Raw genomic sequence first — 12540 nt, forward strand, 5'->3', positions numbered from 1 at the left:
CTCATTGCTTACATATATTTATAAAAAGAAAATGTACAAACTGTGATAACTGTTTCTGATAGAATGAAGATCAGACTGAAATATTAAATATTCCTTTATTGGGTGAGAAAATCAGACCATGTCATAACTGCTTTAAGTCATACAGAATAGATATCAGAGCCTTAAACAGGCTGACTTCTGCTAAATGGGTCAAACTGGGCAGAAAGTCTACAAACACATAACATCCTTATAGAATATGATGTAACACTATAGATCAACTTACCTCAGAATATATAAAGCATATAAACAATTACAGCAATATGATGCAACAAACACAGCAGTGCTACTAATCCAAAATACTCAAAGCTTCATAGAACTGAGACAAACATTTATTTTTAGCTCCATTCTGCTGCTGATACATACTTTAGGTTTCTGGACATTAAACTTGTTGCTGCCTTTCACAGTGTGTAACTTGAAGGCCCTGAGTACTTTCTCCCACACTGAAAACACTGGGATGATAACATTATTTGAACATTACCTAATGAGACTGATTCAGGACAGACAATTAGTGATGTTAAACTTTTCTAGCAGTCCTTCACAAACAGGGAACAGTCTGTCTATTCTCTCCATCTGTCAGCTGCTGCTGGCTCTTCCTCCTCCTCTTCCTCACACACTGCTGAGTTTGTCCTGGTGGATCATCAGGGGTGCAAAGCCTCACAGATGATGTGCAGCAGTGGGTCCCTCAGTCTGTCCTCACTCTGGACACTTGCAGTCGTCACACATGGAAATCAAATGTGTGATAAGCTGCAGGATTCAAACACAAGTGTAACTTATAAATACATGTTCATACTTTTATTCCACAATCAGAGAGAAAGAAACAGAGAGAGAGTGCAGGACAGACAGACAGGTGACAGTCTCAGGTGTACACACTGCTACAAAACAGCACAAGAGAAGGAGGATTTAGTGTTTGTGTTATTACAGGTGCTAAACAAGAAGAGTTCCCAGATGGTACAGTGGACACATGTGTGACTCCTGTGATTAAAGCATCTTTCTTTCAGCTTAACGAGTGAACCGTCAGCTCGTTCAAACACACGTTAAAGTCCGTTTGGCTCGACACCACCGAACAGAGGCAGCAATATAACATAGCTAACATTAACAGTGCAGTGAATCCTGCTTGTGCCGTCATATTCAGGACTGCAAACCGAGCAGCATCACTGACTTTCAGCTTGTTGTGTTTGTGGATATATGACTGACTTTAATTATCCATAAAATCATCACATTCTCTGTAAGATTAAGGTCAGCTATTGAACGGCGTATATTTTAAAGTAAAGGCTTTAAACCCAAGTTAGTACAAACATCGCTAATGTCACTTAACTTTGCTGACATGTGGCCAACAGTAATGTTTTAATGTTCTTCATTATAAAAACATTTGCGCATAAATAAGTGACATAATATTCAGTACTTACTTCTGAAAGTTTACTCTTTGGCGGCTCCGCTTCCGCCGTTTTTTTTCGGCAAAATTATCCACACCACCGCCGCGCTATGAAATCTGGGATATGTTGGGCCATGAAGGCTACACTGACCCATCCTTAAAATTCAGGGAAATTAAGGACGCATTTGAGGGCCGCATTTCGAGCAGCCTTTAAATTGGGACAGCCTTTGGCCTTAAAATGCGGCCTTTAAGGCTGCAGACCCTGAATTGGGATACAGCCCAAATCCGGTCATTGGTACTTCCTAGCTTGTGTAGTTACTAGGTAACAAAAGCTCAACACTACACTAGCGTCCTGGAGCACTTCCGTTGTGTTTTGGAATTTGCATGTGTTTTGGAGTTTGCAAGTGTTTTGGAGTTTGCAAGTGTTTTGGAGTTTGCATGTGCTTTGGAGTTTGTACGTGCTTTGTCTCTAGGGGCCACCGTACAGAAGCCTCCATTTCACGCACATCTTTAAGTCGTCCTCTGCTGAAGATCTTCTGAACCATGAAGAAACTTTCCTGAACTTTATCTTCTAACACTGGCCTGATGTTTCACTGTCAGTCTGGAGTTTGGCTCATAGTGAACCTGCACAAGTTCTGTTGGATTTTACAGACACATGATAGAAGCGTCAGTGGAAATCAAAAAGGGAAATAGAGCCTAGAATCAATCAATGTGTTTTTCTAGCTTTCCTTTTTATAGGATCAGTATTTTCTGTATTTCTACACACAGTGTGTGAGTAACGGCTGACAGTGAGGATGATATCCCTGAATGCAGTAAATCCTATTTCCTGTTGAAAGTAGAAAAAAGTAGAGCGCAGACAGAGCTGAAAACTGGAGCCTGTTTGATTTAGTCTTTGAAGCAGAGGTGGTGTTTTACTAAGATCTTCTAATGATGTTACAGACAGTGTGTGTCTCTCTCTCTGCTGATAGGACTGAATGTGTGTGGAATAAACTGAAGCGGTGCTATAAAAGCATCATTCAGTCATTACAAGTCCCAGTCCAAAAGACCAGCCAATCAAAAATGGGAATTCCCGAGCCTGGCAATGCCTGGAAGCAGCAGGTATGCCACCTGTGGCATCTAAGGTCACGTGATCTGAGTGTTTGAACCACGTGTTGGAGCAGTGTTTCCAAACATCTGCACTTCAGAAGCTCCAAAGTGTGGAAACGTCACTGTGGAATGTCTCATCCCTATTAAGAGATCTTCTTGGCACTGTAAAGCTAAGCTTGCAAACAGCACCATAGTTTGTGAATCCCAACCAATCAGAGCGCTCTTTATGTCACGTCACATGACTCATTTGATTGCCACCAAAGAACTAAAGAAAGGCTAAAAGGACGTTTAGCCAATCAAATCCCTCCTAGGAACAGAAACTCTAGAGAGGAAATGGAGCAGAGAAGGAGAATCACCGGTTTAAATGTCTGAGTTTTAAACTGGTGACCCTCTAAAGAGGCTTTTATTGAATCTGTTTTCTTTAAAGCTTTTTTCACCATTTCAACTGTTTAATATCAGATTTAGAAATAACTTTTGGATAGTTTTTCTACATTTCCACTAGAATGTGACACGAATAATGACTTTCTGACTTGACTTTGGACTGAACTAATGACTCAGCCTGGCTATGTTGGACTTCAGGGCTCGGAAAATTTCAAAATCCCTGGTAGCCCTTCGGGCAGGCACTCTTCAGTTTTTGGTAGCCCAAAATAAATGTAAGAAGCCCGTATAAAAAAAAAAAAAAAAAAAAAAAAAAAAAAGAGGACTATTTTTTGATTGATGTTTTGTTTCCTTTACAATATTATACTTTAAGGTATAATATTGTAAAGGAAACAAAACATCAATCTAAAATATTTAAAACACAAATTACAACAACAAATTACAATCATCAACTCAAATACTTGGTTCTAATTGAACAGAAATTTCTATGAACTTGCAAGAACTGTGTAGAACATGAATCAGTCTGTGTCAGATCCTGAATTTGAAATTTCCACTGAAATCACAGGTAAGAGGCAAGTGGAACCAAGATCTAGGCCATTTGCTTTTTGAAGTTTGCAAAGACTGCTAAATTTTGCCAATGGTAGTTCACTCTTTGCAACATAGTACGCTGTTCTAAACAGCTTTTTCAGGGCAATAATGCATTTATTGCATTTCTAATGGATTCTGATGGGGTCTTTCTTAAAATGACTGGTCCCAGTAACAAAGGCGCTTGTCGACTCAGAAATCGAGGGACACTCACAACACACCCAGCAGAACATGATGTTATTTAGCTTACCATATTCCAACCACAGAAATTCTTTTGTCCATGAAACCAAAATAGCTGCGCTTTCCTTTTGCCTCATAGTCCGATTTGTCATAACTTTTCCGTTTTGTGGTCAGCTTTTCTTTGGCTGCCTCTTGTTCACCCTGACCTGTCTTGTTTGGCTCTGCAGAACTAAAATACCTGCGTAAATCCATCTGCTCTTACACACATACTTACATAACGATCAGCAATTCTCTGCGCAATCAACCTCTATCACATGTTTAAGCTTGCTGCGGGAGATTTCACTTGTCATGTTTGATAGTAAGCTAACAATTGATAAGACGATGCCATAGGAATTGGTGTGCAATCTGTGACTTACCAATCAGTGCTGCCACTGCCACGCGATCGCAAAGTGAAAGTGAAAGCAAAAAACAAGCGCAAATTCAAACGCGATTTTAATGTGTCACATATTGACAGTGGCTTATCGATGCCGATGACATAATTACTCAGCTACATTTGCGAAAGAATGCAAAAGCATTGAAATATCCTTCCTTCCCATGATAGCCCGACGGGCAGGACTGAGATGGATTTTGGTAGCCCGACTGGAAAAATCGCTACCCCCCGGGACGTCGGGCTAGCGATTTTGCGAGCCCTGGACTTGGTGTGGAAGCAGCTCCCAGTTTGAGTTCAGGAGACAGACACCCTCTCTACTTTGAAGATCAGCTTCAAACTTTCTTTTTTGATAAAGCTTATAGTTAGAGCTGGATCAGGTGACCCTGAACCATCCCTTAGTTATGCTGCTATAGGCTCGGGCTGTTGGTGGACTTCCCATGATGCTCTGCTTTCTTCTCCACTCCTCTCTTTTCACTCCTGATGCTTTTATATGTCACTACTGCATGTCAACTTTTGGCTTCTCTCTCCTTAGTTTGTGTTTTGTTCTTGTCTCTCTGAGCTCATCTCTTCTCTTTCCCCTCACCCTGCAACCAGTCATGGTAGATGCTCCTCCTGGAGCCTGTTTTCACTGGGAGGATCTTTGTGTCAAAGGGAGTTCTTCCTTCCCACCATCACCAAGTGCTGCTCACAGTGGATTGACTGATGTTTGGGGCTTTCTCTCTAATATTAGAGGCTGTTACCTTACACTGTTAAACAGCTTGAGATGACTGTTTGTGTCTGTTGGGAATTGTCACTTATAAATAAAGTTACACTGAATGAATGTAAATGGATAGATGTTATTTTGACATAGAGAAACTAATTGTTGACAGATGGTTTGTTGTTTTGTGTGTGTGCAGTCTGTCAGGCTGTCTGATCACAGAGGAAGGCTGTACTTCTCTGGCCTCAGCTCTGAGCTCCAACCCCTCCCATCTGAGAGAGCTGGACCTGAGCTACAATCATCCAGGGGACTCAGGAATGAAGCTGCTCTCGGCTGGACTGAAGGATCCAGGCTGGAGACTGGACACTCTCAGGTATGGAGAGAAAGTCTGATAGAGGAGGAAGAGCTGGAAACAGTTCCTGTATCCTTCACTCACTTCCTGTGTGTTTCCTGCCGATGAGACATGAACAATCACACATGCAGGAATATTTTCAGGGACAGACACACTAGTCTAGCTGGATAGTACATGGATATTTATGTAGGGGGTCTCCAAGGAGTCTGTTTGCAGGAACATTTAGGTCACAGGTATACCTGAGATAGATGCCACTGTGTGCCTAATAAAGTGTCAGCCATCTGTATGTTTCCCATGTTGTATGTCCACAGTGACAGTGACAGAAGGATGAAACAAGGCTGTGAATCATTTCAGTCTGTGTGTGTGACAAAGAGGCAGACAGGAGCAGCTAACATTTGGAAATGGAAGCTTAAATAATGACAAACTCTACATTCACAGCTGAATTTACAATAAATTTGATCTCAAGTACACATTTTTCTGTTATTGTTCTCAAACAACAGAATGAGAATGAAATATTGATTCTAACAGGGCCCATAAACAGCATTAGCTTAGCAGCATTAGCTTATCAGAGTTTCCGTCATGGTCACACAAATCCTTAGCAGAGCAAAGTGGCCTACTTAGCAAAAGCTGCTCAAGTTATATTCAGCAAGGGAAACCAGGGGAAAACATTAGCATTAGCTGCTAATGGCAGCCTACTTAGCATAAACTCTTCACATCGTTATAAACAAGGGAAAACAGTCACTCATGGCAGCCTATTTAGTATTAACTAATATAATGCTAATTTACCACTAGCCAATAATGGCGTATTGTTAAAAAGTAAGAAAAAACATTGTTAGCATAAGCGCATAATGCTAATTCACCTCAAATTAGTATTAGCTAATAACGGTAACCTGCTTAGCATTAGCTGGTCACATTGTTATAAGGAAACGAAATATGGTATTAGCATTAGATGCCAATTCCTATTCACCTAAAATTAGCATTAGCCACTAATGGCAGTCTACTTGGCATAACTCCTCACATCGTTATAATGCAAAGGAAAATAGTTAGCATTATTTGATAATGCTAATTCACATCAAATTAGCAAAAGTTATTAACGGTAACACACATCACATTGTTAAAATGGAAGGAAAAATAGTATAAGCATTAGCTACTCATATTGTTAAAATATATAAAAAAAAATATTGTTAGCATTAGCGGATAAATTAGTATTAGCTAATAACGGCAACCTACTTAGCATTAGCTGCTCACATTGTTAGAAATCAAGAGCATATGGTATTGGCATTAGTTGCCAATGCTTATTCACCTAAAATTAACATTAGCCACTAATGGTAGCCTATTTAGCATAAATTTCTTAATGCTAATTCAAGTTAATTTATGCTAAATAGGCTTAACTGAAATGAAAGTAGTGTTAGCATTAGCTGCTGATATTGTTAAAAAGTAATAAAAAGTAAGATAAAACATTGCTAGTAGTAGCAGATAGTGCTAACACACATCAAATTAGCATTACCTAATAATGGCAGCCTTCTTAGCATTAGCTGCTCATATTGTTATAATGCAAGGAAAAAGAGTTAGTGTTAATGGATGATGCTAATTCACGTCAAATTAGAAAAAATGGTATTAGCATTAGCTGCTAATGGTTATTCACCTAAAATTAGAATTAGCCACTAATGGCGTCCTATTTAGCATTAACTCCTCACTAATATAATGCTAATTCACATCAAATTAGCATTAGCTGCTAGCATCAACCTACCTAGCACTAACTGCTCACATTCTTAAAAGGGAAGGGAAAACGATATTAGCATTAGCTGGTAATAATTATTCACCCCTAATTAGAATTAGCCACTAATGGTAGCACACTTAGCATTAACTTCTCACATCGTTATAATGCAAATGGTGCTAACTTTAGCAGTAGCTGCTCTTATTGCTATAAAGCAAAGGAAAACGATATGAGCATTAGAATCTAATGCGTATTTGCCTTAAATTAGACGTAGGTGCTAATGGTGGCCTAAATAGCATTAGCAGCTCAGATTGTTGTAATGCTAGGGAAAAGAGTGTTAGCATTAGCCGTTCACATTGTTATAAAGTTAAGGGAAATAGTGTTAGCATTAGCTACTCACATTGTTAAAAAGTAAGTGTTAGCATTAGTGCATAATGCTAATTCACGTCAAATTAGCATTAGTTAATAACGGCAGCCTATTTAGCATTGGCAGATAATGTTGACCTTGGCCCACTGGAAAAGTTCAGAACTAAAGATTTAGGAGTGTTTCTCGATAGCTCTTTCTCATTTGAGAAACAAATAAATTCTGTTATTAAAACCAACTGTAAGGTTTATATTGTTGATTATCATTTATGCTTAGAAGTATTTACTCATATATGCTTAGAGTTTTATAATCGATTGCATAATGATAGAGGTCTGATCCTTAGTAGTCTGTAAAGACTCTGTGTGCCTTCCAGAGTGCTCTGGCATGCACAAACACTGCTTGGGGTCATGAGAGAGGTCGTACCTTCTCTTACTCATTTATGGTATAGGAGGACACCTACTCTGTGTCTGGTTAAGTATAAGAGCCCTTTGTTAGGGGGACCTCTGGACTCTTAGCACCAGCTTTGGGGAGTCTTCACAGGGTCATATCTGGAACACACACACACCTACACTATGCACAGACTGGTACTCTTTGTTCATACCTGTGTAAGACGTCATATGTTAATGAACTTATGCATATTCATGTAACCTCAATAAAGAGCAGTGTTACCAGGGAGCAGACGAGAGCGACTGAGGTCAAGCGAAGGAACGGCGCTGTCACAGATCTCTCTCAAACTATGGTCTCGAGATCAAACTATGATCTTGAGATCATAGTTTGATCTTGTGCATGAGCTCAAAGAGCTCTGCTTGGTGCTTTTTGCAGTTGTAGTAGAATTGTCTGGTTCCAGCGGTGGCTCTGTGACAGACGACCCATCACCAGCTTTTTCCACTGGTTACCAGTACGTCGTAGAATCCGCTTACAGATTTTGTTGTTTGTCTTTAAATCTCTGAATGGATTGGCTCCATCTTATCTCTCTTTAACAAAAATAATCCAAGTCGAGCCCTCAGGTCTGCAGATAAGTAGCTTCTGACCAGAACTAGACGTAAAAACAGAGGTGAGCTTTATCGATGGCTGCAGCCAAACTCTGGAACAGTCGCCCTTCACATCAGGTCGTCACCAACACTCGACATTTTTAAAACCCGGTTGGAAACACATTTGTACTCTGTAGCTTTCAATTCTGACGAGTCTTTATAGTAATTACTGTGTATGTTTCCTATTTTATCTCTACTCTGTGCAGCACTTTGGCTCAACCTGTTTTTAAATGTGCTGATAAAAAAATGTAGATTTCTTTGAATAAAACAGTGGAGCTGAGCTTTGAGCTCAGTGTGTAACAGTGTGTGTGTGAGAGCCATGTAATGTCCATGTGTGCATGCTGACTGTGCTGCTCTGACCCCTCCTCCTTTCAGGGTGGAGCCTGCTGGAGTCCGATGGTTGAGACCAGGTCTGAGGAAGTGTAAGTGTGTTTTTAATGGGATTCAAGAAAACAAAGCAGCACACATTCAACCATCTTCATCATGTCAGGAGTCATCATCAAAGTGTCAATCAATGAACAGATGATGGATCAATAACTGCAGCTGGATTGTGTTTGTTCTCTCCATCAGATTCCTGTCAACTCACAATCGACACAAACACAGTGAACACAAAGCTCCAACTGTCTGACAACAACAGGAAGGTGACACGTCTGGAGGAGGTTCAGTCATATCCTGATCATCCAGACAGATTTGATGGTTGTAAACAGCTGCTGTGTAGAGATGGTCTGACTGGTCGCTGTTACTGGGAGGTCGAGTGGAGAGGAGACGTTTATATATCAGTGAGTTACAGAAGCATCAGAAGGAAAGGAGGCACTTATCACTGTGTGTTTGGATACAATGATCAGTCCTGGAGTCTGATCTGCTCTGATGATGGTCCTCAGTCTGTCTGGCACAATAACAGATCAACATCCATCTCCTCCTCCTCCTCCGCTGTCTCTAACAGAGTAGCAGTGTATGTGGACTGTCCTGCTGGCACTCTGTCCTTCTACAGAGTCTCCTCTGACACTCTGATCCACCTCCACACCTTCAACACCACATTCACTGAAACTCTTTATCCTGGGTTTACAGTCTATTCTTTTCCTCCTGGTTCCTCAGTGTCCCTGTGCTGAGTGTAAAGAGTGTCTCCTGTTAGAGAAACACTCTGACTGTTGAACAGATAGTTCAGTCTGTACATGTCTGTCTCTTTCACTCACAAACACGTTTTCACATTCATGGATTCAGTCAGTTGATGTTTGAAACTCTTCTAAATGATTCCTGTCCACACAGCAGAATGAGTCTATTGCTGACAGTGATGTACAAACAGAGTGAGCATTTCTGAGGCCCAAAATAAACTGAGTAGTTCACTGAATGAACACTGTGAGCTCAGTTCCTTCATCATTAGTAGGGATGGGTATCGTTTAGGTTTTATCCGATACCGGTGCCAAATCGGTACTTTTGAAACGGTGCCGGTGCTTAAACGGTGCTCGAACCGGTGCTTAAAGAATGGAGAACACAAACTTCGTCCAAAAAACTCTCATGTTTTTATTTTTAGCAGTCTCTTTTTTTCTGCAAAATGATAAGAACTGTAGCAACATATAAACATCATCTGTGCAAAGATTTATGTTTTAAAAGTGAAACAGTGAAAATTTACAGCGCTGTCAATACATGAATATCCAGATGTTGTACAAAAATGTCCAATCCTTGCACACAATTGGACAACACGCCAGTTGATTTTTTTTAAGGTATTTAAGAGCAGTCATTAATTAATTTTAATAACATGCCTAAAATGGTTTTTTTTTTAAAATGCGTTTTTGAAGAATTAGCCATACATTTACGTGGTAATGGGCCTTTTCTGCCATGGAGCACTTAATTGGCCTCTGGCCCTTTAAACTCTGAGGGGCTGTAACTTTGGTTTCTTTTGGTCAATTTGCATGATTGACACCTCTTTTTAATTGTTTGAGCCAATAGAGTCACAGTAACAATGCCACGTTCACGTTACGTCAACCAATCAGACGTTGTAATGCCAAAACCCACGTGGGCCCAAATTTACTGCATGTGACGTCTGTCCAGTCACGTGTCTATAGGTGGGTCTAAAATGGAGGTTGTTGACGGAAAACGGCTCTGGTGCGGCTAGGTAGGTGTGGCAACTGCTGATAGTCACATGGCTACCAGCTACTGGCGAAAATAACGGGGGAAATCTGGACGGTAAGTCAATTTCTGTCTTAGCGCATTTGCGCCGCTGTGTGTTTTTGTGGTCTTCTTTTGCGGCTCATGCAGTGAATTCTGGTCAGAGTGTGGTGAAACTTGGTGTTTGGAATTGGTGATAGCTCTGGAAGATAACCAGCTTTTCTTTAGGGGTTATATGAAGTCTGGAGAATTTCTGGTTCGCCTTGTTTGTTTAGCGGACTTGTGCGCATTTACACAGCTGCTCGTTTAATCATGGCTTGTTTTCGTTGAGTTTGGTGGTTGTAGAAATGGTTTATCCTCGGAAAGGTAAAATGATTGGCTAGAATCCAAAGTGTATGACATCTCAAGAAAAAAAAAAAGCACCGAAATAAAGCACCGAAACGTGCGCTGCTTTTCGGTCTGGTTACTACCGTTTATGTCAGAACCGGTGCCGGTACCCATCCCTAATCATTAGTATGGATTATATATGTATATGTATTATATTAGTATCATATATATCAGGTGCTGCTGGTTTCAGTCATTGTGCAAATGTGCTGTTTGTAAGGTTGTAAAGCTGCAGTCAGCTGAGACTGAAGAAGTCACCTGATCAGTGAGCAAACGTGAAAACGTCCAGATGAACAGAATCAACCTTTTGGGATCAGCCAGCAATGCAGCATCATTGTTGTTCAGGTTCAGAGGTTTGCAGGAATGAACTGATGACCAGAAACAGCTGCAAAGTCCAATAAAATACCAGCTGGAGTTCAGCTGCATCTGAAGAAGTCAAAGAAAAGTAAGGATGGCAAAGGGCGATGTTTTCTTCCAAAGAACTGAAAATATGGTCGACGCCTCATTAGAAGAATAATCTGGACATTTGTGAGTAGAGCAGGGCGATATGACCAAAAATATTTATCACGATATACATTTGAAAATTTGCGATAACGATATAACTGACGATATAATTGACACTAGACAAAATACTTTACAACTCCACAACTTTATTTGTACAAAAAACCCATCAATGTATTTTCACTTATACAAGCAGCTGTTTTTTTTTATGTGCATTAAAGTTATATAAAAATTTAACAGTGCAAATGCAAATTCCTCGCTGACAGTTTAACCAAAAGGCATTTCCAGTGGAAATTGGCCGACATATCCTCAGCATAACCATGTATAATATCCACAAAACTTGAAAAGAGGTTACACACACACAATACGGTAATATTATGTTGAAGCACAGTACGTATCACTCCGTGAGGCTCCTGCCCACGATAGCCGTAATGCTCCGACAGTCCATCAAGCGGTGCGGGTTCGTAGCTTGGCAAAGTCGTACTAAAACATTTGACAGATTTTCGAGCGCCGTGTACCACATAAAATCGTTTCGAGGTCAGTAAACACAACCAGAATTCATACAGAAGGCACACGGGATTATAAGGGGCACTGTCGATTTTCAGAAAAATCAAAGGATTGATTTTAAGTGTGCCGTATTTTCCAAACAACACGGTAATAACGGCGGCCGGCTAGCATGCTCTACCAAAAATAGTGCTTTGTTGTGTATCTGACGGACGAAAGCTAAACCAGTTCCACACCACTGAAGTTGCAGCATTTTTACAAACCAGTTCTGGTTCATCCGTTTCATTTAACGATACGCTTTCGCTCTTCTCATTCTCCGTCGCCGCCATGTGCAAATGTAAACACAGGCACTGCGCATGCGCGTTTTACCCATATTCTATCGCGATATTTCATTTTCCTATCGTTGCCCAAAATTACACCGGTATTACCGTGGACGGTATGATATGGCCCAGCCCTATTTGTGAGGAACTCTAACCAAGAAAGCAACACAAGAAAGCAACGTCACACAGATCCAACAGACAGTTTCCATGACTGGAAGTGTTCAGTGTAAAAATGTTACATTGCATTATTGCATCCTCTCACCACAGGAGGCGCTGTTACCGTGGTAACAGCACCGTCCATCCACAGGTGAGGGGAGGAGCAAAAAGAGGGACTTTCACCATTTTATACTAAAAACACTCAACTAATGTTTCTAATATGAAACAAATAAGCCCACATTAATGTGAGCATTTATTAAATAATAATAATGATGATTTCCTCCTGATCTCATTTCCATAGCAGAGAAAACTGTGGTGTATATTGAGGTGGAGGGTGT

General features: G+C 40.5%; 1 protein-coding gene across 1 annotated transcript; it reads left to right on the forward strand.

The window, feature by feature from the left end:
- Nucleotides 1–8818: 8818 nt before the first annotated feature.
- On the forward strand, nucleotides 8819–9340 carry LOC112846043 (stonustoxin subunit alpha-like; the record flags this gene model as incomplete). The annotated part of the gene is made up of 1 exon (XM_025905272.1): nucleotides 8819–9340. A coding segment is annotated over one exon (522 nt), but the record flags the coding sequence as incomplete, so codon positions are not given.
- Nucleotides 9341–12540: the final 3200 nt, after the last annotated feature.

This window comes from Oreochromis niloticus, linkage group LG3 (genome assembly GCF_001858045.2).
Source record: "Oreochromis niloticus isolate F11D_XX linkage group LG3, O_niloticus_UMD_NMBU, whole genome shotgun sequence".
Lineage (NCBI taxonomy): Eukaryota > Metazoa > Chordata > Actinopteri > Cichliformes > Cichlidae > Oreochromis > Oreochromis niloticus.